The sequence below is a fragment of the Tyto alba genome, unplaced genomic scaffold, assembly GCF_018691265.1.
Source record: "Tyto alba isolate M040663 unplaced genomic scaffold, T.alba_DEE_v4.0 Super-Scaffold_20000042, whole genome shotgun sequence".
NCBI lineage: Eukaryota > Metazoa > Chordata > Aves > Strigiformes > Tytonidae > Tyto > Tyto alba.
Window position 1 is genome coordinate 1,494,382 of NW_024881293.1, and position 25,408 is coordinate 1,519,789.

At 55.8% G+C, this 25,408-nt stretch overlaps 2 protein-coding genes across 10 annotated transcripts in view; one reads left to right on the forward strand and one right to left on the reverse strand.

Annotated features, from left to right (window-relative positions):
- SPEN (spen family transcriptional repressor) overlaps nucleotides 1–13,208 on the forward strand; it is a 70,568-nt gene extending 57,360 nt beyond the window's left edge. For 3 of the 5 annotated variants that reach the window (XM_042794687.1, XM_042794689.1, XM_042794688.1), the window contains 5 exons: nucleotides 387–8,322; nucleotides 8,899–9,312; nucleotides 10,196–10,390; nucleotides 10,934–11,092; nucleotides 11,885–13,208. In XM_042794687.1, coding sequence (XP_042650621.1) covers nucleotides 387–8,322; nucleotides 8,899–9,312; nucleotides 10,196–10,390; nucleotides 10,934–11,092; nucleotides 11,885–12,016 — 8,836 coding nt within the window. In that variant the 3' untranslated portion in view covers nucleotides 12,017–13,208. The remainder of the gene's footprint in view (nucleotides 1–386; nucleotides 8,323–8,898; nucleotides 9,313–10,195; nucleotides 10,391–10,933; nucleotides 11,093–11,884) is intronic. The other 2 variants (XM_032999507.2, XM_042794690.1) reach the window with 1 other exon arrangement.
- Nucleotides 13,209–15,587: 2,379 nt separating this feature from the next.
- Nucleotides 15,588–25,390, reverse strand: ZBTB17 (zinc finger and BTB domain containing 17). 5 transcript variants are annotated; one of them, XM_042794692.1, is made up of 17 exons: nucleotides 25,310–25,390; nucleotides 23,775–23,873; nucleotides 23,137–23,254; nucleotides 20,801–21,007; nucleotides 20,429–20,617; nucleotides 20,009–20,173; nucleotides 19,749–19,874; nucleotides 19,089–19,327; nucleotides 18,852–18,994; nucleotides 18,171–18,471; nucleotides 17,972–18,059; nucleotides 17,320–17,436; nucleotides 17,101–17,221; nucleotides 16,839–16,969; nucleotides 16,515–16,730; nucleotides 16,093–16,182; nucleotides 15,588–15,990 (listed from the first exon to the last, which is right to left on the reverse strand). In XM_042794692.1, the coding sequence occupies exons 2-17, from the start codon at nucleotides 23,778–23,780 to the stop codon at nucleotides 15,710–15,712; spliced, it is 2,538 nt and encodes an 845-aa protein (XP_042650626.1). In that variant the 5' UTR covers nucleotides 23,781–23,873; nucleotides 25,310–25,390; the 3' UTR covers nucleotides 15,588–15,709. The 5 variants fall into 5 exon arrangements, with proteins under 5 accessions (XP_042650626.1, XP_042650627.1, XP_042650625.1 ...); XM_042794693.1 differs by having other exon boundaries at nucleotides 25,322–25,382; XM_042794691.1 differs by having other exon boundaries at nucleotides 25,259–25,362.
- Nucleotides 25,391–25,408: the final 18 nt, after the last annotated feature.

Sequence of the window (25,408 nt, forward strand, 5' to 3'; positions counted from 1 at the left end):
CAGAGACTGTCTCAGGTTTGTGAGATGGGCTGGTCTTCACCATGACAGGCTGTGCGTGGGTGCGCAGGTGCTGTGTAGGTTTTACCTGAATTTAATGCAATATTTGAATCTGGCAAAAAGGAAGCAGTGAGGGTGGTGAAAAGATACTTGGCAGAGCTGTCACGAAATGACCAACGAAGTGCATACAGTATTTGATAAGCTAACAAAGCATTTAATTCACTGCACACCAATTCATTGTTGTTAAATCTCTGTATGCGGCTGTGTACAGTTGCCTTGATGCGTGTACAAATAAATGATGATCAGGTGATTCCCCTGCATAGCAAAGAACATGGTAATGCAGTACGTTGGTTGAGAAAGAAAACTAATCTGTTTATTCTTATATTTAGCAGGGATGAAAGAAGAGGATCTTACGAATACGCCCCTGATCGTACTTACTACGAGACTGTTCGGACTCCGGGGACGTATCCTGAGGATCCTCGGCGAGAATACCCAGCTCGAGGCAGAGAATTTTATGCAGAGTGGGATCCCTACCAAGGGGACTACTATGACCCACGATACTACGATGACCCACGCGAGTACAGGGATTACAGGGGTGATCCGTACGAGCAAGACATAAGGGAGTACAGTTACAGGCAGCGGGAGAGGGAGAGAGAGAGGGAGCGGTTCGAATCGGATCGGGACAGAGACCACGAACGGAGGCCGATTGAACGGAGCCAGAGTCCGACGCACTCCAGGCGTCCACAGAGCCCCGGAGCGTCTCCCTCGCAGTCGGAGAGGCTGCAGAGCGATTCGGAGAGGAGGATTTACAGCAGGTCGTCAGATCGCAGCGGCAGCTGCAGCTCGTTGTCTCCTCCACGATACGACAAGCTCGACAAGGCCCGCGTGGAACGTTACGCAAAAAATGAAAAACCAGAGAAAGAGCGTGCTTTCGACCAGGAGAGAGTTGACAAGGAGAAACGCTTGGTGAGAAAGGAAAAGCCGGAAAAACTAGAGAAGGAGAAAACTGATAAGCAAAAACGAAAAGCAAAAATCCATTCACCCAGTTCCCAGTCTTCTGAAACAGATCAAGAGAACGAGCGAGAGCCCAGCCCTGAAAAATTGAAGGGCAATAGTAAACAAAGTAAAGAGAGAGGTGACAAAGAAGGGACAGCTAAAAACCGCTTGGAACTAATGCCCTGCGTTGTGTTGACCCGAGTAAAAGAAAAGGAGGGGAAGGTTATTGATCAGCCTGCTTTGGAGAAACTGAGAGCAAAGCTTGATAATGACACTCTGAAGTCCCCACTGCTTGAACAGAAAACACAGACATCTCAAGCTGAGCAAACCAAGTCTGATCAGTCTAAACTGGAACCTGTCAGAACCAAGGTACAAAAGGAGAAAGCCCTTGCCAGTCACGTAGAAGTGGTGGATAAGGAGGGAAAAATGAAACCCAAAAAGCACTTGAAGACAGAGCAAACTTCTGAGGGGGCCAACGCAGTGGATTTAGACAAGTTGGAGGCTCGTAAAAGACGTTTTGCTGATGCAAATCTGAAGCCTGACAGACAAAAACTGGAAGTAAAAAGAAGCAGCCAAGATGAGGAAGATGCACGCATGGTTTTGAAAAAGCAACTTGATGCAACAGCTTCATCTAGAGAAGCGACAATGTTAAGGGAAGGAGAATTGGAGAGAAAACCCCTGAGGAAGGAGATGCTCAAAAGGGAATCTAAAAAACTCAAACTGGAAAGACTTATTCCTGTTACTAGTCCCAAAGAAATTCAGGAGACTCTTAATGTGGGGGTTGGCATGCGTCCCACCCTAGATCTGCAGGCGAGGCTGATGGAGGCAGCCGAAGAACCAGTGGAAGTTCAGGAGCTCTCTTCTAAAAAACTGAATCCAGTAAAACCCCAGCATAAACCGGTACAGCTATTAGATGACCAAGGAACAGAGAGAGAGGACGCAAGGAAGAATTACTCTGGTCTTCCTGAAGACACACCCGACCATAAACTTGGCCAAGAGAAACCTCAGTCAACTGATACGGAGGAGAAAATTGGCATTGACATCGACCACACGCAAAGCTACAGGAAACAAATGGAGCAAAGTCGCAGGTTAAAACAGCAGCTGGAAATGGAGATCGCGAAGTCTGAGAAGTTTGGCAGTCCAAAGAAGGATGTGGATGAATATGAAAGACGGAGCTTGGTCCACGAGGTGGGAAAACCTCCACAAGACGTCACCGATGACTCTCCACCAAGTAAAAGGAAAAAGACTGACCAGTTTGATTTTGAAATTAGCACTAAAAGAGAAAGGAACTACAGAAGTTCTCGTCAGGTGAGTGAGGATTCTGAAAGGACGTCCTGTTCCCCTAGCATCAGACACTTCCCTTTCCACGAAGATGACGACACGCTCGACTCTCCAAGGCTAATGCCATTAAAGGAAACCAAAGAGTCACCTAAAATAGAAGAAAAAGGTCTTTCATACTCCAACATGGCTGTGAGGGAGGACTCGCTGAAATTTAATCCTTACGATTCCAGCAGAAGAGAGCAGATGGCAGAAATGGCTAAAATAAAACTGTCCGTGCTGAGTTCTGAAGACGACTCGAGTAGGTGGGAAACACAAGTGAAGCAGGAGCCGGGTAGAGTTGACATCAGCTTTCCAAGCAGCATTGTCAAAAGAGACAGCATACGCAAGCGGTCTGTCCGAGACCTGGAACCCGGGGAGGTGCCTTCAGATTCGGATGATGACAGTGAAAACAAGCCCCATTCCCCGAAAGCCTCGTCCTTGTTAGAGAGTTCCAGGTTGTCTTTTTTATTAAGGGACAGGGAAGAGAAGTTACGTGAAAGAGAGGAAAGACTGTCAAGTTCCTTAGAAAGAAACAAATTTTACTCTTTTGCATTGGACAAGACGATCACGCCAGACACAAAGGCCTTGCTTGAAAGAGCGAAGTCTCTCTCTTCATCCAGAGAAGAAAACTGGTCCTTTCTAGATTGGGATTCAAGATTTGCTAGTTTTAGAAACAATAAAGACAAAGAGAAGGTTGACTCGGCTCCGAGACCTATTCCATCTTGGTATATGAAAAAGAAAAAAATCAGGACCGATTCAGAAGGTGGAAAACTGGATGATAAGAAAGAAGATCATAAAGAGGAGGAACAAGAGAGACAGGAACTGTTTGCTTCTCGGTTTTTGCATAGTTCCATCTTTGAACAGGACTCCAAGCGCCTGCAGCATTTAGAGAGAAAAGACGATGATCTGGACTTCATTTCTGGCAGATTGTACGGGAGACAGTCTTCCTCCGACGGGACTAACAGTGCAGCTGATCTGGTGCAAGAACCGGTGGTTCTCTTCCACAGTAGATTCATTGAACTGACACGAATGCAGCAGAAAGAAAAGGAGAAAGATCAGAAACCAAAAGAAGTGGAAAAACAGGAAGATAAAGAAAACCGTCCAAAAACACCAGAAACGGTTCCTGATAGTAAAGAACCAGAACATAAACCTTCCTCGGTGGTTGGTCCCTCTTCAGTGGCTGTCCTGCCACAGGAACCAGCACCGCTCGCTTCTGAGAAGGTAGCAAATGAAAAGGTAGTGGTGGAAACAGCTTCTGTAAAAGAAGAAAAAACATCTGAACCCTCTTCTGCAGCAGAGGAACAGAAACCTTTTCCTGAACTTCCTGCTCCCGTCAAAATCGAACCACCCGAGCAGCCCGAACCCCTGCCAGTCGTAGAATCTAGTAAAGAAGTTGTTGCTACAACCCTGGCACCAGAGGAAGATGCTGTGGCAACAGAACATCCTTCATACTTGGATACCAAGCCTCCTACTCCCGGAGCTTCGTTTTCCCCAGCAGACATCAGTGGAGATCCAGAACCCGAAGCTGCCCAGCTGATCCCACCTCCGCCCAAGCTAGTTCAGAAGTCCGATGAGGCTGCTGAGGCTAAAGAAGAAAATCCTCCGCCTTCTGCCAACGCTGATGCTAGTGCGAGTCAAAAAGCGGAGGCGGCTGCTGAGGTCCTGCCGCCCATTTCTGACAATGATATGGAAGTCGAACCTCCGGTGGTTGTAAAAGATAAAAAGTCCTACAAGAGTAAACGCTCCAAGACTCCCGTGCAGTCGGCTGCAGCGAATGTGACAGAAAAGCCCGTCACAAGGAAGAGTGAAAGAATCGACCGGGAAAAACTGAAAAGGTCGAGCTCTCCTCGTGGGGAGACGCAGAAGCTTTCCGAATTGAAAGTGGAGGCAGAGAAAGTGTCGAGGAACGCTGCTAAATCCCCCAGTTCTGCTGCAGAGCCGGAAAATGTGGAGCCAAGCTTGCCGATAGGCCGGACTAGGCGCAGAAATGTAAGGTCAGTCTACGCGACCACGGGCGATAATGAAGGCCCGTCTCCGGTGAAGGACTCTGTGGAGGTCACTAGATCCACCAGGAAGAGAGGGGAAAAGGAACCCCAGGAAACAGTGACAACTGTTCCTACGACCCCGAGGAGGGGAAGACCTCCAAAAACCCGCCGTAAGCCGGAGGAGGACATCTCTCCCATAAAGACAGAACCGGTACAGCAGGAGGTGGAGGAGGCTGAAACTAAAGATGCTGTGGAAGCTCCTAAGCCTGCAGAAGGTTGGAGGTCTCCTAGATCCCAGAAGCTAACACACAGCCACTCGTCAGCTGCTACCAGCCAACAGGGGAAGAAAGGGAAGAACGAATCGAAAGCCGATACTTCGGCTGAATCCGAAGATGCTGCTGAGAGAAGCGGTCAAGAATCAAGTGTCGGTGACAGCAGCAATAAAACAAAAGCCACTGAGAAAGAGCCGGCAGCGAGCGAGCAGAAACGTGATAGGAAAGAACTGGATGTGGAGAAAAACCAACTAGAAATCCCCACGGTTGAGATCATTGAGAAGAAGCCAGTGCCAGAAAAGGTTACGAAATCCAAAAGGGGAAGGTATAAAAATACCAAAACTGTTGTAGATAAAGCATCCGTGTGTCTCAAAAATGTAGAAATACGCCTCAATGTGGACGAAGTCAAGGGCGCCTTGCGGCCGACTGAGGAGGAGGCAGAGCCGGTGGCGGCGTTGCCGGCCAAAATGAAGAGCCCCCAAAAAGAGGACATCTTGCCCCCCCATTTTGCTAAGAATGAGGTAGAAGATTCATTCCCAGAAATGGAAAAAGAGGTGATGCGGGAACCGAAGCAGTCCCCCGAAGCTGCCCAGTTAGCAAAACAGATTGAACTTGAGCAGGCTGTGGAGAATATTGCAAAACTCACCGAAACTCCTCCATCAATTGCTCCCTACAAAGAGCCGACGGCAGACGTGCCCGAAGTTCGCCAGGAGGAGGAAGGAGATAAACCCGCGCATCAGGCTAGTGAAACGGAGCTGGCAGCGGCCATTGGCTCCATCATCAATGACATTTCTGGGGAGACAGAAAGCTTTCCTGCACCCCCAACTTACCCCGCTGAATCAGAAGCTGAAATCCCTGCAGAGCCCTTGGTGTTACCGTCGCCTCGGGAGGAGATGGAGCCCGAGACGGATCAGGCAGTGAATAATATCCTGGAAACTGAGGCTGCCGTTGAGCCCGCGGTGCAGCCGGTTCCCGGCTCTGCCCCGTCAGCAGTAGAGACAGAGAGCAAGGAGGCTGAAGTCAGCTTCAGTGAATCTTCCAACTCTGCACAGGAGGCCGAGACTTTGCCGGAGGCTGAAGTCGCTCGGAAGGAAAAGGGCCGCCAGAAAACCACGCGGCAGAGGCGCAAAAGGAGCACGGGTAGAAAGGGCGATGCCACGGAAGTCAACGCCTTCGAGCCAGAGAGGGTGCAGAGCAAGTCGCCCCCCGCCAATGAAGTAAAGACAAAACCCGAGGAAGCCTCAAAGGAGGAAAAGCAAACAAAAACTGTGACTCAGGCATCTGTGGAGCCGAGCGCTTCCGACCCCAGCAAGGCTGCAGCTGCTGAGGTTGTCGTGGTCGCGCACGAAGCCGTCGGTGAGAGCAGCACCTCCCCGAAAGCGCCTGCTCCGGCTCCTCTGGACCTGGCCTCCCCTCCTGTTCCCCTCGACGAGGGGAGTCAGAGCGGGTTCAAGATACGGCCGCCCATGGAGAACGCGCCCATCACGCCGCCGAGCGCCCCCAGCGCAGCCCTTCCTGCCGTCCCTTCGGCAGCGGCCAAGCTGCCCACCCCGGTGCCCGCCGCTATCGTCCCCCTCCACTCCAGCACTGCCAAGGTGCCGGAGTGGATGGTGAGGCACGAGGAGCCCCGTGCCCGTTCCACACCCCCACCCGCTCTCCCACCGGATACGAAGGCGTCGGATATCGATACCAACTCCAGCACTTTGAGGAAGATCCTCATGGAGCCCAAGTACGTCTCGGCGACGAGCATAACCTCCACGCACGTGACGACGACGCACGCTGAGCCGGTGAGCGCCCCTTGTTTGGAGGAGGCACCCCTCCACCCCGCGGTAGAGGCCATAAAACCGGTTTCAGAGGAGAAGGCGGCGGTTCCCGTCGCCAACGCCTTGGACCCACCAGTGGCCGAAGCACCGGTGTTCACCGAGAAGGAAAAGATAAGTACCGTGATTGCTCCCAAAGCCACCTCTGTTATAAGCAGGATGCCCCACAGCGTGGATCTGGAGGAGGCCCCGAGGATCACCTTGGTGAAGCAAACTCCCCAAACCCAGACGTGTCTCGTCAACGCCCCCTCGCCAAAATTTAAGCAGAGGTCAAGCACAAATGATAACAGCAGGTTTCATCCGGGATCGATGTCTATTATCGAGGAGAGGTCTGTGGAGACTGGGTCCAGTCCGGGGCTGCGGGTGAACACCTCAGAAGGTGTGGTGCTTCTGAGTTACTCGGGGCAGAAGACAGAAGGTCCTCAGCGAATTAGTGCCAAGATCAGCCAGATTCCCCCAGCCAGCGCTGTCGACATAGAGTTTCAGCAGTCTGTATCCAAGTCTCAGATTAAACAGGAACCTATCACGCCATCTCAGGCAACGCCGAAAGGCTCCCAGACCTCGGCGGGCTACGGGACTGTTTCCACCCATTCTTCTTTGGTACTAGGAACACAACCGTATAATACGTCGCCCGTCATTTCCTCCGTTAAACAAGAGCGCACCGCGCTGGAGAAATCTGACTCGTCCCACCTTTCTGTCCAGACTCCAGCATCTCAGCCCGGTAAAGTCCTCACGCAGACTGTAAACACTCCACCTGTACTCGTCCACAACCAGATGGTTGTGAACAAAAAACTGTCCGACCCAGCTGCTCTGAAAGTGGAGACCAAGACTCTGCAACCCTCCAGCTTGAGTCCTGGAGTCAGCCCTCACCACCCTTCCCTCTCTGGGAAAATGCATTCAGAAGCAAACCACGTCAGCTCGGGACCCAGCACCCCAACTGACCGGGCTATTTCCCACTTGGGGGTCACCAAACAGGAGCCGCACTCGCCGCGTACTAGTGGGCACTCGCCGTCACCGTTCCCCCGGGCCTGTCATCCCGGCAGCACCTCGTCCCCGGCTTTGTCGAGCAGTACCCCAGTCATGCTGGCGCCAGGAATTCCCGTTCCTCAGTACATATCCAGCATGCATCCCGAGCAATCTGTTATCATGCCCCCTCACAGCGTAACGCAGACTGTGTCCCTGGGCCATCTGTCCCAAGGCGAGGTGAGGATGAACACCCCTCCTCTCTCCAGCATCCCTTACGGCATCCGCCCGGAAGCGCTCCACTCCCCCAGAGCTGCTCTGCAACCCCAGATAGAGATCAAACCTCAGCGATCCAGCACGCCCCAGCCAGCTCCGATACGGGACATAGTCATGCCTCCTCTGTCTTCGCAGCATCCCCCCGAGGAGGAGATGCACTACCACCACACCACGGTGTGCCGAGGACCAGCCCCCGTTCAGTCCGACGTGCTGGTGATGCAGCCGGATTACCGCATGCACCCCACGAGCATCAGGCTCGACCAGTACAACGTCCCCCGGGACGTGAGGATGATCATGCACCCACACATGGCCGCCGTGGGCGAGCACCACTCGGAAACGAGACAATCCCGAACGCCTGAAGGGGCTGGGAAAACTCCCCCCGTCAGTAAGACCCCCCAGCCCGGAAAAGAGACGCCCAAAGCCTCTGAAGGCAAGATGGCACACTCTCCTCACAGCGAGGCCCGGCTCCTCAGCGTCCCCTCCAGCAGCCAGCTGCCTGGACTGCCCTTGACGCAGCCGGTGGTGGTGCCCCATGGGGTACAGATCATGCACCCCGCGGGGAGCTCCTTTCACGATTATCGGTCTGTCTATGGTGACATGAGGAATTACCATACAGCGGCACAGCTCGGACATCCTCAGTTCCCCGGTGCCTCGCCCATCGGGCTGCCTTCCCGGAGCATGACCCCCTCTCAGGTGAGAAATAAAACCCTTTCTTCTCATTCCGCCTGAAATCTGGAGTGCTTCGAGCTAATTGCAGCCCCGGCGCGGCTCTGCGTGGCCACAGGAGCTGAGTTTAGCTCTCTGTGGTTAGTCTCCAAACCCTACTTAAGTTCACAGCACAAGAAGGGCTCTTTTTGTTTGGGAGATGGAGTTTGAACGCTACTCAGCATTAGAGGAAGCTAAAATAACCTATTTTCTGAACTACTTTAGGACTCAAACCAGACGGTGCGAAGCTGCCTACAGGTTTCTAGACGTAGCGGTGCTGGGGGGAGAATTGTCAGCATCGAGGTGGCCCGTAGGTCAGGCATCCTCGGCCGGATGGCGTGGCTAAGGACGGGCTTGGGGCAGGATTCAGGGGGGATGTGGATCCAGCTCTCGGGTGTGAGAGGCTGGTGGGGTGACCTCGGAAAAGGGGGGGGACTGGTGCGGCCTGGAGATTTCTCCGCCAGCAGCCTGGTGGTGGCCTGGCAGCCTTCTCGTTGAATGAACGAGTTCTGGTGTGCCCACAGCCTACAATCTTGCCTTTTCCTCCCACCGCCTGCTTCCCAGGGTCTGCCAGAGGGCGAGCACTCGCACCCCAGCCAGCCAGTCCGCAGCAAGACTCCTCAGATCCCCCAGGATCCCAAGGGCCCGCCGGCAGCAGGACCCGACCAGAGCCACCACCCCCCTGTAAACAGGCATGCGGCACAGATGGACCCTCACGTCCACCTTCAGAGGGCACAGGCGGACACGGGCCAGACCTCCTACCCTTCGCCCGTTGCCATTTCGATGAAACAGGAGCTTCCCTCACCGCACCAACCTCAGGGGGTCCCCAAGCCATCCATGTTTATCCCCACGACGTCGGGTCCCGGGGCCCCGCCGGGGCTGCCCCTCAACCGCCCCGAGCCCCAGCCCGCTCTCAAACAAGAGCCGTCTCCTCACCCTGTTTCGCAGAGACCTGTGGATATGGTTCAGCTTCTGACGGTAAGTATCGCTCCGTCCGCTTTTCCTGGCCGGGGAGCCTCACGCTCCTGCTCCAGGGAGAAACGATCGCGTTCTGCGTAGCTCGTCTCACCGGTGGCACCAAAGCCTGACCTCTCTTACATCAGATGCTTCAGATGCGGAGAAGGTGACCGATCGCCTCGTCGTCTGCTTTCTGGGCTGTTTCTGTCCCCCGTGAATTTTAGCCGTGTTCATGTTTGCATTTCCTAGAGCCTCACGATAAGGTGCTGGTAATGCAGAGCAGCCCCTGTTCCTCTCATTGTTTTAAACGGCCCGCAGGCTCAGGCAGGCACTGCTGCATCATTTTTACAGTCAGCTGTTTCTCGGGAAGGTTTTCTTCATGGGCAGGAAAGAGCGGCGGTGTATTTAATATAAAGAAAAATCTAAACACCGCTCTCCCAGAGCCTAGAGGTTGAGGAAGAAGAGGGAGACAGTGAGGAACAGGCAGTGACGAGGAACCGAGAGTTGTGTTCAGCGCCGAGTATTTCCCACAGAACCTTGAGCAGCTCTCCTGCCGCTGCTGTTTCTCAACTCTCCCATTTGTAAAAGCGAAAATAGCATTTGGTAACAGCCTCGCGCTGTGTGGGAGGCTGAAAGATAAGGAAGGGCTCTGATGTTACAATGAAGGGAGCCACCCAGGCGTCTTGGCCAGCTGGAAGGGAAAGGACCAAGTTACTGGTGTAGCAGGACCTAACCCAAGCCCGGACCCGCGCGTAGGGGGGGTGAGAAGATGCTGTGTCTGTACCGAGTCCTTAAACCGAAGCGGTGACTGTGAGCAGTCAGAGGCGAACGAGCAGCTCGGATGGGATTTAAGATCCCCCTCTCCTTCTTTTGCGTTTCATATTTCGTCTCCCTCTCTTTCCAGAAATACCCGATTGTCTGGCAGGGCCTTTTGGCTCTAAAAAACGACACGGCTGCCGTTCAGCTCCACTTCGTCTCCGGTAACAACGTGCTGGCGCACCGGTCGCTGCCGGCGCCGGAGGGCGGGCCGCCCCTGCGCATCGCCCAGCGCATGCGGCTGGAGGCTTCGCAGCTGGAGGGCGTCGCGCGGAGGATGATGGTGAGGGGCCGCGCCGGGGCGAGGGGAGGGCTGGTACCTCTGTGCCGAAAGCTGGGCTGTTCTTACCACCCACCTCACTTAAAAAATCCCACCGCTTCTCCCGGAACCCTCGGCTCTCGTTGCTCGTGTCGCGATGTTTTGGAGGGGGGGGGGGGGCTGCTGGTAGTTACCGGTGCGATGCCTCCGTCCCAGTGCGTGTGAAATACAGACGGTGAGCCAGGAGCAGTGGGTGCCGCTGTGCGCACAGAGGAAGGGGAACGGCCCGGCTGGGAAACCTTTGGAGTCGCCCAGCCCTCGGCCCCGCAACAAATTCCTGCTGGCTCCAACACTGTCTGAGTAAGGTGGAAAGTGGAATTCAGGCGGTGGTGGAAATGGGTGGTTTTCAGCCCTTTTCACTCTCTCTCAGGCTGGCCGAGCTTCCAGCAGGTCTTTTGTAACTTGAAGGAGTCCAGAGAGGATTTTCCAGCGCAGATAATGAACGGATGTCAGGAATGGGCCTGTTCCCAGCAAACATTTGGCTTAATTACTCTATTTTCTTTCCAGGTGGAGAGCGATTACTGCCTATTACTGGCCTTGCCTTGTGGCCGAGACCAGGAAGACGTAGTGAATCAGACTGAGTCACTGAAGGCTGCCTTCATCAGCTACCTGCAGGCTAAGCAAGCCGCAGGGATCATCAACGTCCCCAACCCCGGCTCTAATCAGGTATCGATCGGCAGGGAAAGCCCGGAAACGCCGTAGCTGAACAGAAGCGACAGGTCATGGGCCGTACAGCCTTCCCCCACCCGGTCTTCCCTTGAGTTTGTAGTTGAGCTGCCTGGTTTTATTAGTGAAACAAAGCCCCCCACGTTTACCTGCTGGTTTCTTACATCACCGATTAAAACACACCAAAATAACTGATATAATTACTGAAGATGAACTACAAAGCAAAAAAAACCAAAAAACCAAAACAAACGTACGTTCAGTTTTTTCACAGCCCTACAGCTTTGGCTGAAAACTAAACTAAATCCATTTTCCATCTCTTTTTCTGTGTTGGAAGGAGAGTCCTCGTTTCTTCCTCATACCCTGATTTCTCCAGGACACTGGTGTTTTCTTGCTCTCGGCCACATAGATACAAAAACGTTTGGGTTTGGTGATGCGGAGCGTTTATCCCCGATGCATTGCTGCATGGAATCAAATTTAATGTGTTCCCTGCGTGTAAGCAGCTCAGAGTGGGCGATCAGTGCTCGGAGCAACCACTGAAATTACAGTTAATGAGAATTTTTTTGTCTTTTTGCAATAAAACCAGCCAGCTCCTACATCCCTGGTGTGGAAAAACTCCCCACCGTGGGAACCACCCCCCGAGGCTGCTGAACCACCTCTCCTTTTCCACACGAGCGTGCTGGTTTATGAGCCTTTAAGCGCCTCAAAAATCCTCCGAATGTCCCAATTCAGAACATTTTAGGCCAGCCCTCGCCCCTGCCTGTCCCTCATCCGCGTTTCTTTTCTCCCTCGCAGCCTGCCTACGTTCTGCAGATCTTCCCACCCTGCGAATTTTCGGAAAGCCACCTGTCCCGCCTGGCCCCGGACCTCCTCGCCAGCATCTCCAACATCTCTCCTCACCTGATGATTGTCATCGCGTCGGTATGAGCTGTTTACCGCTTACTGACTTTATTTTTAATTTTTTTTTTTTTTCCAAGGCCCTGCAGCAAAAAAAAAAAAAAAAAAAAAAAAAAAAAGCCCACAAAAACCACAAAAAAAAAAAAATTAAAAGTGAATAAAAAAAGAGAGAAAGTAATGAAACAAGAAAATGCTGCCAGACTACCAGCCTCCTGCCCTAACCGGCCTCGATCAAACTGTTGCTGGGTAGTGGCTCCGCTACCCTGTATGTTTACATATTGCTTTAGCTTACGGACAACTGATGCACTCAGCAGGCGGACTGGTATTGGGTTTCTGTGCCTCCTTTTGGGGAAAAGATAAAGGATGGCTTATTTTTTTTAACAAAAAAAAAAGGAAAAAAAATAAAAAAGAACCTGAACTGCCTTTGCACTAAATTAGTGACTCGGACCTTTGCACAGTTGGAGACACGCTGTGACGTTCTGGATGTCTTGACACACATTAACACGCGCCGTGGACTAAACGCAGGACCTGGGGACTTCTGCTGAAATTTGTGGGTCAAGGATCATTTCACACATTATCTTTTTTATTTTATTTTATTGGTTGGGTTTGGTTTTTTTTTTTTTTCTTTTTTGGGTTTGTTTATTTTTTTTTTTTTTTTGGTTTTATTTTTTCCTGGATGTGAACTTTCCTCTCCTCCACTTGCCCCTGCTGCAGCCGTCTTCACTTCATCTGGGATGTACAGTTTACACTGAAAAAAAAAAAAAAAAAAAAAAAAGAAAATACAAAACAGAAAAAAAAAAAAAAAAAAAAAGGGAGAGCTATTTTCCTTCCTGGTGGGATATGCAGAACTCAGTGGGTGTGTGTATATATAAATATATATATAATATATATAAATATATATAATACTGACTTTAAAAAAAAAAAAAATCAAAACCCCACAACATACATTTTTTTTTAATCTGTGCCAAAAATGTGTTTTCAGAGAAAATCTTATTTTCATACTCAGACTTTGTATTGTCACTCATTTGTAAGTGCGCTTCATTTAAACATGCCCCCCCTCGTCTCATGAGCTGTGGAAGTGTTATACACTTGTACAAAAGACTTTTGACCCCCCCCTTTCACCTTCCCTAACACTTATTAATTTATGGAACTGTTTTTTTCTCAGCGCAGTTTTGTTTTGTGTGTCCATTGGATTACAAACTTTATTAAAAAATACAAAACACCTCGGCGCCCGCATCTCGTCCCTCGGCTGCTTGGGGTGTGGGGGGGTGGGGGGGCAGAAGGAGGTTTGGGAAGATTGAAAAAAAAAAAAAAGAAAGAAAAAAAAAAGATGGTTTTATCAGAGTAAATCAAATCTCTGTTTCTTTTCCCTCACACGTTGTAAAGATTTGTGGAAAACCAAAGTTGCCGTTTTTTCCCCCACTTTTAATTTTGATGCATGCTAACTGCTTGCAAAAAAAAATACCCTGAATTTTGCTATTCACCATCCTTTAAAAAACAAGAGCCAGACTTGACGTTTTTCACCGCTTTTCCACCCAAAAGCAAGCCGGGCTCCGGTGCGGGCGGGAAGCGGCACCGGGAGCTTGTGGGAGCCCCGGCCCCCCTGTGTTCCCCGGCGGTGGTGGTGCAAATGGGTTCAAATCAAGAAGATACGGTAAAAAAAGGAGATTTAGGAGAAATGGGGGGGGGGAGGGGGGGGGTTTGCACCCCACCAGTGAGGGTTTGGGGTTAAAGACAGGGGTGCCCCTCCCCCGCCTGGGGCCGGAGGCAGAGGAGAGCCGGGTTTGGGTTAAAAACAGGACAAAAAGGTGCTGCTGGTGCCCCAGGAACAAAGGGGGGAGGTGGGGGGGGGGGGGTGGTGAGAGCCCGGCCCTGCTGGGGGGGACGTGGGACACCCCCCGGTCCCCGGAGGGGGGGGCGGAGCTGGGAGGGATGGACAGACAGACGGACAAGGGGGGGTAAAGCCTGGCTGCGGGGGCGGGGGGTGTGAAATTGCTGTTTTTTGGGGCAAAAACTCCATTTTGGAGTTTTAATTGCTGAGCGGGTGGAGCAGCTGAGGGGCAGGGGTGGTGTCAGATGGGCAGCTGTCTGTCTGTCTGTCTGGACATACAGCTGTCGGTGTGTCCATCAGTCCGTGCGCTCGAGTGGCCCGGCACCTGTCCGTGTGTCCGGCCACGCAACGGGCTGGCCCTGTGACTGTCCGTGTGTCCGGCTGGCTGGACAACCGGCCGGGTGGCTCCGGGTGGCCCCGCAGCCGTCTGTCTGTCCGTACAGCTGGATGGGCCCCCGTCCGTCTGTCTGTCCCACTCCCGTTAGCCCACCCGGGGCGCTGGGGGGACAGAGCAGGGGGTTGCACGTCCAGCCGGACTCACAGCCATTTGCACGCCCAGACAGACGGACGGTTGCAGGGCCAGCCAGACACACGGGGGGGTGTACGGCCAGCTGGACACACGGACAAGAGTCACACGGCCCAGGTGGCCCCCCAGCCGGACACACGGACAGGCGGACACCCCGCCCCCACCCCCAGCACAAACCAGCCAAAGGTTTTTTTTGGGGTTTTTGTTGTTTTTTTTTCCCCCCCCACACACACTCAAAAACCAGCGATTTCACACCAACCCCCCCCGCCCCCCCCAATGGGCAGGATCGGGCCCTTTAAGGCCCTCTGCCCCCCCCAGCAGCCGTGTGTCCGTCTGTCTGTCCCCATGTCTGTCACCCACCTCGGGGGTGGGGCAGGCTCAGTCCCAGCTCCAGACACATGGACATGGCGGGGGGCGGCGGGAAACACGATGACAGACAGACAGACACGGGACCCAGACAGACAGACAGTGGGGGGGGGGGGGTAAAGGGCCTGATCCTGGCCACCTGTGGCCCCAGGGGAGTGGCTGCCTGGCTGGCTGGGTGTCTGTGTGTGTGTCCGTGTGTCTGTCCGTGTGTCAACCCCCCCCCGCCACAGCACTGGGGGGGGGGGGGGGGGGGGGGGGGGGGGGGGGGTCCCGGGGGGGTTGGTATTTGTGCCCCTCATCCTGCCCCTTCCCCCCCATGGAGCCCCAGGGGGTCCCTCAGCCTCCCTGGGTGTCCCCACATTCCACCCCCCGTGTTTGGGTGGGGACAGACACACGGACAGGTGCACATTCCCCCCCCAGTGCCTGGGGGGGGGGGCCCGGCTGAGCCCCCAGACCCCCGACGGGGGGGGGCAGGGGGAGGGCTGGGCTCACAGCATCCCCACCTTGGTCCTGGGGTGCCAATAACACCTTTTCATCTTTTTTTTTTTTTTTTTTAACCCAAACAGGGCTCCAGCCCTGCCTGGGGGAGGGGGACAAGGCTCTCCCCCCTCTTCAACCACAAATGGCTGTTGGCTGCTCTTGGGGGGGGGGGGGAAGTGCAAACCCTGAACCCCCTTTTTTACCTTTATCATCTCAGTTATCCCCATTTTTATTCCCTCATTACTGATTAAATGAGTATTTCAGTAACCCCTAACGCATTCCAGCTCTGGGGGCTCCCTTCCCCCTCTCACCATCATCCTGGGGGCTGGGGGGGGGGGGGCACAACCTGCCTGCAGTGTGTGTCTTCCCCCCCCCCCCAACCCCCGAGCATCAGCCGCTAAAAATATTGCCATTTATTCCATCTCTCATCCTTCCAGAAATGCACTTTTTACACCATTTCCAAGCAGCTGTCTTTTAAATAAAGGCGAGGCGGAGGAGGGGGGGGCCAGGGGGGAGGGAGTCACTCCGGGGGGGACTGACCCTCCCCGGCTGCGGGGGCCAGGGGGGCGGCGGGGGGCTCGGGGGGTCCGTCGCGGGTTCGGAAGAGCAGCTCTCCGGCGGGAATGACCTGCTCCGCTTGCCAGGCGGCGGCGGCGCCGTACTGCTGGTAAAAGTCCGTGTCAGCCTGGAACATGACGAGGGCCTGGGCCGTGTGGATGCGGACGTGCTGCGCCAGGCTCGTGGCGTCCAGGAATTTTTCCCCGCAGGAATCGCAGGCGTAGAGGATCTGGGTGTTGGGGTCTGCAAGGGCGGGGGGGGGGGAAAGGAAAAAAGATGGGGGGGGTGAGGGGTAGGAAGCAGCCAACCCCACCTCTCCCCAACCTTCCCCCCTCCCCTTCTCACCTGCTTCTTGCACTTGTTTCACCGCTTTGGTGATCTCGGCTTTAAGGGCTTCGGTCTCGTCCGCCGTCACCGCGGCCGCCACGGGGACCACTGCGGGGAGGGAGGGGGGTGAGGTCCCGGCTGGAGCAGGATGTGGGATTCTACCCGTCCTGGTGTTGGGGGGCTCCAGCCAGGCCGGGATGTTTCCCAACCTCAGGGTCATGGCAAAGGGCGCTGCGCCCCTCCAAGCTCCTTTGGGATGGCTCCAGGACCCCCTGTCTGCACCCCCACCGATAAACCTCGCTTCTGGGACAGCTCTGGGACCCTCCCTCCCCCCAAGCTGCACCCCCATGGATGAACCTCACTTCTGGACTGGCTCCAGGACCCTCCCCCAGTCTGCACCCTCACAGATAAACCTCACTTCTGGGCCCCCCCCGGCTCACCCGTGAGCTGTGTGACAGCGGTGGCAGCCAGCGCCTCGGTGGCCAGCGTCACCATGTCATCGGAAGCCACCGTGACGATGTTGACCTCGTCACCTTCCTCCGGCTCGAGGATTTTGATGCCCGCCTTGCCCTGATGCACCGTCTTCACGTGGGAACGCAGGTTGTCCACCCGGTTGAAGCCGCGGCCGCACTTGTCGCACAGGAACGGCTTCTCCCCTGGGGAGGAGGTGAGGAGTTTGGGGACGGGGGGGGGACGGGGGGCGAGGCTGGAGATTTGGGGAGGGGGGGTGGGGTGTCACCCCGGGGCGCTGTGACGGTACCCACCGGTGTGGATAATGATGTGTTTGGAGAGATCGCCCACGTTGACGAAGGCTTTGTTGCAGACGGTGCATTTGTGGGGTCGGATGTTATCGTGGTGGCGGATGTGGTTGGCCAGTTGGCTCGACTGCACAAACCTGGGGAGTTTGGGGAGAGGGGGACACAGGGCGGTCGCCACGATCCCTGTCCCCCAGCGGTGACACCCTGGCACCTCCACCCACCCACGGAAGTGCCCCCCTCCCCCCAAATTCATGGCGTGGACCCTCACCTCTTGCCGCAGCGTTCGCAGACGTAGGGCTTCTCCCCCGTGTGCTGGCGCACGTGGGCGATGAGGGAGCTCGCTTGGGTGAAGGCTTTCCCGCAGATCAAGCACTGGCACGGCTTCTCTCCTGGGGGAGAAGAGGGAAAGGTGCGTGGGGACCAACACCCTGGGGAGCCCAAGGTTCCCCCCAGATCCCCTGGGGGAAGAGCAGAGCCGCGTCCCTACCGGTGTGGATGCGGACGTGTCGCTGCAGCGCCCCGGGATCGGCGAATTGGCGCTGGCAGTGGACGCAGACGTAGGGCTTCTCCCCGCTGTGGATCCGGAGGTGCCTTTTCAGGTTCCCTGAGAGCAGAGGAGGCTGAGCCGGGGGGCGGGGGGGAAGCACCCTCCTTCCATCCTCCCCAGCACCCCGGCAGCTCCCTCGGAGAAACCCCATCGCCGTCGACGGAACGGGAACCGCGCAGGAGTGCGGATCCCCAGCGCCGAGGATCGGGGGTGGTGGGGACAGCCAGAACAAGCATCTGATTTTTTGAGGGGGCAGAGAGACTCCGTCGGGCTCGTCCGGACCCCGCTGGCTCCGCAGAGGTTTGGGGAGATGGGAAGAGGTGCCCCCATCCCCAAAAGCTGGGCCACAGGCTCCTTCCCAGGAGCATCCCTAGGGTGCGATCCCACGGGGAACGCCAGCCCGGCCCCACAGAGGGGGGAGAAATTTATGCACCACAACTGCAGCCCCGCAGTGAAGAGGTTTAAACCCTCCTGTGCTCAGGCTGAAATCCCCCCTCCGGCTCCGATCCCACCCCCCCACCCCAGGAGAGATCCCAAACCCCCAGCCAAACCCCCGTCGCTCGCACCTCACCACCTACCAACCCCGTGCTACCTGAAGTGGTGAACTGTTTGCCGCACTCCCGACACTTCAGGGGCCCGTCCGCGATGTGAATCTTCAGGTGAGCCTTCAAGTTCCCCACCTGGGGACAGACAGAGGGATGCAGAGAGGAGCCCACCCCCCCTCCCTCAACCTCCCTCCCGAGGGACCACGGAACCGCCGTGGGTCCGGCTCTTCCCCTCACCTGACTCACCTGGTTGAATTTCTTGTCGCAGTGGGGACACTTGTGCTCCTTGTCGGTGTCGTGGGTCTCCAGGTGCCGCATTTTAGAGGTGGGATCGGAGAAGGAGCGCCCGCAGTAGTCGCACTGGTATGGCTTCTCCCCGCTGTGGACCAGCTGGTGCCGTTTGAGGTTGCCGGAGGTGGTGAAGAGCTTGCCGCAGTCGTCGCAGCGGTACTTGGCCTCCCCCGTGTGCCGTTTCTTGTGGAGGTTCAGCAGGCTGATGAGGCGGTAGCTCTTCCCGCACTCCTCGCAGCCGTAGGGCTTCAGCGGGCTGCGGAGGAGACGGGACCGTCACGCTGTAGCGGGGAGGAACCGGCGCGCCGAGCTCCGCCACCGGCTCCCACGGGACGTCCCGACGCGAACGCGAACGGGAAGGACGGGGGCAGAAAGACAGATCTCCTCCCGCACCCAACACGCTGCCGGATGTCACAAGGGTTTGAGTTTTTGAGGAAAAAAAAGCCGCGTTCTTTCAGGCGCTGGGGCGCCGTCCAAACGAGCTGCTGGGAGTCTCCGACCCTGCAGCGCCCACCCCCCCGGCCCAGCTGCTGTCTCGGCCTCTTCCTCAAACCCTCACGTGCCACCAGCATCACCCAAACCTTCCTCCACCCGGCTCGGCCCGGTGGCACCTCTCGGTCCCCGGCGTGGCCGTACCTGTGCGTCTTCTCGTGGGCTTTGCAGGCAGCCGGGTCGGAGAAGGCTTTGTTACACTCCCTGCAGGAGAAGGGTTTCTCGCCGGTGTGGATACGGATGTGCCGCTTGAAGTTGCCGGTGTGGGTGAACTCCTTCCCGCAGTCCTGGGGACGGGGAGCGACAGGCGGAGGCACAGCCGGTGGCACCCGGTGTCCCCGAGCGACTGCAGGCCCCGCCCGGGGCCGCGGCCGGCCTCACCTCGCACTTGTGCGTGACGGAGCCGTAGGCTTTCGACTCGGTCCTGTCGCTGTAAGTACCCGAGCGCAGCAGACGGGTTTCACCCGAGTTTTCCTGTCCGGAGTCGGTGCTCCCCGATTCGTTATCTTCAGCGTTTTCTCCGTTTTCCAACCGGGGCTGCTCTTCCTCAGGGATTTTTGCTTCATCCTCCTCCTCCGCCGTCATCTCCCCCTCTTCCTCCTTCCCTTCCTGCTCTGTCTCTGCCAGCAGAAAACGAGGATGCTAAACGTCGGGAGCAGCAAGAAACACAAAACCCACTCGTATTTCCTAAGCCTGAGTTTAAGGCAACGGGGATTAGACCTGCCCGACTGTACGTGGGCAAATCCTGGTACTGCACGGCACGACACAGGTGCCGAGACCTCTGCCTGGAGTCAGTTTGGATTTGCAGGTTATTAGCCCTAAAATTCAAAAGCCTGTGCAGACAGAGGAACATTCCCCAACCTCTCCCAGCTCTGCCCCACGGAAAACCGCTCCGGTGGGCTCTGCGACTCCCAGGAGACGGCGTTCGCACGGCAGAATTCACACTAACAGAATCAACTGCACGGAAAACAGGAGCTCAACGAGCCGAAGGGACTGGGCAGACAGCAAAGTCCTCACCACCGCCCTCGCTCACCAACACACCTCCCGTTTCGGCGCCCTGGGAGACGTCGCCCTTTGCCGTGGGGCTGCCGCCGCCGCCGCCCACGCGCTCCGCTGGCTGCGGGTGGCCGGGGAATTCGGGGTTGGGGCCCTCTTGGGTGGCAGCATCTGTCCCGAGGAACAACAGAGTGTCTCAAGCACGCTCGAGGAGACACGCAGGCTCCGCGCAGCAGAGTGCGGCAGCAGGATGGGGGGGGTGACAGCGGGATTTTGGGTGTCATCCCTGGGGGGGGGGGGCTCACCTTCTTGGCCACCCAGCTGCTCCGCCTGCGCCTTGGGCTGTGCCGCTGCGGCCGTGGGGGTCTCTTCCTTCCCCTCGGGGTCAGGAGGGACGGGTTTTACTCTGTCAAGATCACCCAGTGCTTCTGCTGCCAACGGCTTGTCCTCGACGGTCGCCTTGTCGGTCCCTGCGAGGGAAGAGGCAAAGGGATCCAGCTTTTGCTGCCTGGGGCCGGGCCACCCCGACGGCTGCCGGAAGGATTCCCAAGTCCCAGAAAGATTCAAGGAGGCATCAGTTCCTCAACTGCTGGTGCCGCACAAGGGGATCAAACCCCATCCAGATGTACCTAGGACGTGGGCTTGGCTGGTGGTCAGAGAGGGCGGCTGCTTTGGGGGGCAACTGTGGGTCTCCTCGGGTGAGGGAAAGCGAGGAATCTACGTACCGATCTCGGCGGGGGGCTGCTGGCTCTCGGCGGGGCTTTCGGCTGGCACGGCGAGGGACTTGAGAGCGTTGCAAGCGCTGACAATCTCCTGCATCTGGAGGAAACCCGCCACGGCCAGCACGTCTTCCACGTTGTCAGGGTTTAGGCTCAGCTTAGCTGTGTACATGAACTCCAAAACCTGACCCAAGCCTGCAAGGGCGGGCGGAGGGGGGGCACGATGCAACCAGCAATCAGCTTTCACCTCTCGGCCGTGCGGTTTTGAAAAGCCCAAAGCGCACAAAGTAACAGGCTGGTGAACCTCCCTCGATCCCCGGGGCACCAAACCGCATTGCTTAAGCGGCCTGGGGGGATACCAGACAACCCCCTGCCTACCTGCCGCGTTGCTGATGTCGAGGTGCACCACGTCCTTCTGGTCGACGAAAAGCATCCGGAAATACTCGCTGCACGCCGCCAGCACGGCTTTGTGGGCCTTGAAGTCGATGCCGTCCACCACGAAGGTGCAGTCGCACAGCAAACCCAGCTGGCGCTGCTGGTTCAGCTGTTCCAGGACTTGCTTGCTGTGCTGGGGGAAATCCATGGCTGCGGGGAGAAAAACAAACCCCGGGGAGGCGGGGGCCGAAACCCCGACGCCACATCAGAAAGGGCCACGAAGCGGGGCAGATCACAAAGCCACGGATTCACCACAACCTCACTGCCCTGTTAGTTAAAAAACGTGGCCCAAAAAAACCTAATTTCAGCTCCTTGTTAGAGCTGCCTGCCTCTCCCACCAAAAACAACCCCAAAACCTCTCCTGTAAACAGCTACAATGCCAACACGGGGCCGGAGAGACAGGTGATTAACAGGTCAATGTATTTTTTTGCCACCCTAACAGCATTTGAAATATATTTATCACTCTTCCGCCAGCCCAAGCTGCGAGCAGGAACCCTGTTGCCTCTGCACAGGTACCATCGTCCCTTCAGCGAGCAGGCACTCCTGCCAAGGGCTCAGCATGGAAAACGTTCATCAAAATCTTCAGGCTCCTGCTCATTTTAGGTCCTCGTGTCATGATACCAAAGGATTTTTATTTTTTAATTGCATGTTTGGAGGGAATTCTCCCTGCTTGAAGCCCAACTTTGGTTGAAGAACACTGCAAACTCCTGGAAACACTGTAAAAGCCCATATTTCAACAAGGACCTCGTTGGCAAAAGTTGAGGGACACCATGAGCTCGATCTGCCTCCACGTGTTAGGTTTTCACCTGGGCTGCACCTGCAGGGCGCAGGGTAGAGAAGCAGGGGCCTTCCACTCTCCTTTGTTTTCAGAAAATTATTCCTCTGTGGGCTGAGGCAATGAGCAAGGAGAAAATAAACGGGGACTATCCACAGTTACTGTTCAACCTGCCAAGCCAGGAAGTCCCTAAAGCTCCGGCTGCTGGAAGAAGCAAGGTTATGGCCAGGGAAATACTTTTGGTTTCGATACTAAGTTGATGCTCAGTGTCCCTCTGACCTTTTCCAGCCCAAGGCGGCTTCACCAGGTCTTAAAAACAGCATGAGGAGTCTCAGGTCAGGGAAAAGGCGAGCAGGTCCCTTCCTCCAGGTCCATCTGAGTGTGCAGAAGCGTGCGGCAGGCGAGCACCGTGGGTGGAGGGAGCCTCCTCCTGTCTGCTGTGGGTGCTAGCAGCACGCGCGGGGACAGATCTGCCCAAGGATTGATTCGGCTTCCGACATCGTTCTCGGAGAGGACGGGAAGCCCAGACACCTCCGACAGCACCAGATCACACACAGAGAAAGTTTCACTCCCAAAAGACGCTGTTTGTCTTTACAGTTAACTCACTGCCACAACTTTCCCCCAGCTTTCCAAAACACAGGGTACTTTTTAACCAAACACCCACAGCCTGTCCCAAAACATCCCTTGAGAACCAGGAAAGTCAGCATTTATATCAAAATCTTTCTAAACCCCCGCATATGAATGACCCGATAAGGTTTGCAAAGGAAGCTCTGGGAAAAAAAAAGGGGGGGGGGGGGGGATTTTCCCAGCAGGACAAACAACGCTGCCTTCCGTGCTCGGAAAGCTCTGTGCAGCAGGACCTGAGAAATCATGACGGTTTGATGCACTAAAAGGCTACTTTCCCTCATTTGTAGGAGGCACTTTGCATCTGAATGATGATTTTTATCATTCCCCTATTGCATACTCCTCAGCTTCCCACCCTGAGCTTTACAAAGGAAGTAAAATCCAAAGAAACTCAACTCCTCCCAACAAACTTCATCTTTTCTGTGGGTTTCTCCATAATGTCACGTTACAGCTTCGTTGGAACACGCGAGCGCAGAGGTTGGGACGAGCCGCGCATCGCCCTCATGCCCGAACCCGGTGCCCAACGTGCCCCAGCAGCTCAGATCACATTCATACATTAAAATCCCTGACTCCAAGCCTTAAAAAAAACCAAATAGCTGGATCAAAAAAAAACCATGGTGCACCTGAAACACCACCCTGGTTCCCTGCCACCACTCGGGCAGCGCCAGTTCGTGGCTCCGGTGCTGAAATCTGTCTCTTCACCGACAGAATGGGACGCACCGAGATGGGGATGGAGCTGGGGGAGGATCCAGGGAGGGCAAACGCCAAACCAGGCGTTGCAGGGCCACCCAACCGCTCAGATAAATCAGCTCCCATCGGCACGAACCCGTCGCTGGCGGCTGTTGAACACCGGTAAGCCAGGATCAGGGCCTGAACTCACCCCTGCGCTGCGAGGAGCGGAGAGATCTGGAGGACCGAGGCTGCGGGCGAGACGGACGCGGCTCTCCTCCAGAGCTTGCTCCCTTCCCGGTACTCAAGTCAGTCTCTACGCAGCCATCCTGGGAGAAACGGGACGAAAAGCTCCATTTTAAAACCCAAACCTTGCATGTCGAAGGCGCTGAGGTCCCACCTCAACAACCCAGGACCGGGCACCCCCCCGATTTCACCTTGCTGGAGGCACGCGAGCGCCATTTCCCCTCTCGACCTCTCCCTGACGTGGCTGTTGAGTCTCTCATTATCCGATTAATCACGGAAAAGCTTTGTTATGAGAACACCCACGCCTGCCGCACGCGCTCGTGGAGATAAATACAGTAGCTACTGTCCCAGGGAGCTTCCCACACGAGCTCCGTTAAACTCTCTCGCTTATTAAAGACATTAATATTAAAGACATTATTATTAACGACATTAACCTCTCCCTGTACCTGCCACCTGAGCGTTTACCTATCAAAAAAACCCCAAAGCCTCACAAGTTGGAAAGAAATAGTGGCTTAAACATTGCCTTTCAATGCTGTCACCATCCAGCCACCAATTCTTATGCTGAGGAGATCAAAAGGAAGAGGGGGTATGCTTTCTGCCTACCGTCATCACCCTGCTTGTGTGTCAGCTCGGGGAACAAAGCAGCCCTAATCCTTTCAGTCTCTGCGAAGAGGAGGCTGTCCTCATTTCCAGTAACTGATTCTGCAACATTTTCAGTTAAAAAAAAATAAAGTTAAGAGCTGATCTGACCGAAGCTTTCAAGGTACAGTTGTGCTCATACCACAAATGATGAAATAGAGAAAGAATCTGGAGTTTGTGGTCAGCACCGAAACTGGAAGGCAAGCTCACACTCAGCTGTAAGGGAAGGAGGAAATAATCACAAGTGACGACAGGCAAGAAGAAAAATGTGGTGAAAAGGAACTGAAAGGAGAAAGACACAAGGAGAGAGATGAGCACCCCAGACCATCCCCCAGCAAACGGACGCTCTGCAGGGCTGTCACTTGGTTTGGTTTGGGGCGCAGGGAGGCTCGTGCAGCCCCCGAGGCGGCTGTGCAGGCAGGGCTGCCCGCCGGTAACCGGAGCCCCGGGCTGCAGCGGGCAGGGAGCCAGCGGGGCCGCGCAGACATCGCCAGGCCTCGAGCTCTGCCTTCAGAAACCGCCCGTGCCTGCAGCGCCCGGACGGTGAACTACAAAACCCTCATCTTCTCACAAAAAAAAAAAAAAAAAAAAAAAAAAAATGTCTTTGGAGCGCTGCCCAAGCTCTGAAATTTCAGCAGAAGCTTCTAATGCAGAAATGCAATTAAGGAAAGAAAAGCAGCTTGTCCACAAAACGTGTCATCCCTGCCCGAAAAGCAACGCCTGCAGTGGGCACGTACAGCCAGTACGGACTGTCATCATGGCAAAAAAGATGCCAGAATGTGAGAAAACTCCTCTTTTTCTTGAGCTGCTGCCACGACGCTTTGAAGTTTTCTCCACGGCAACGTCCTTGCAGACAGCTGGCAGACAGGCCGTGCAGTGTCACAGGGCTCGTCCATGCAGTGCTGGCTGTCGGGGCTGCCTCCCCCACGGGACGGGTGGCAGCCCCACGCGTGAGGGGGACAGGGTTTTTGCTCCTGACCTTGCCCCAGATCATTTTGCTCCGTGGGACACACACACAGACACGCACGCACGCCTCTCCCACGGCGGACGCAGACACCCGGGTGAGGGTGGGGTGGCGAGGTCCCCAGCAAGCACCAGCAGCCCCCCCGCTCCCCTCACAGCAGCGGCCCCAGGTCTGGGGGCGGGGGGTGTGTCACAAATCCAGGGGGTCGAGGGAGACCTGCCACAGCCCCCCTGAGGTGCTAAGGGGATGGGGAAAACCCCCCCCCCCCTCCAGCCTCCCCTCAGAAAAACGGGGGTCGCGCGCCGGGGTGCCCCCCAAAACGGATCCTGTTTGGGGAGGGGGACACCCCGCCGGGCAGCGAGCTGGGCCGCAGCCCCCTTCCCTTCCCCTCCCAGCCCCCGTGTCCCACCGAAGCCGGCCCCTCACGCCCCCCAGCCCCCTCCCAGCGCCTCCCCGGGCTCCCCCCCGCCCCCCCCGCCGCTACCTGCGACGCCGGGCCCGGCGGGGCCCTCGCATCGCCGCCCGCAGCGCTCACCGTGACACGGACCAGACAAAGGGCGCCGCCATCTTGTCACCGGGCGGAAGCGGCGTCGCCCCTCTCCGCCCACCGGCGGGGGGCCGCCGCGCACGCGCG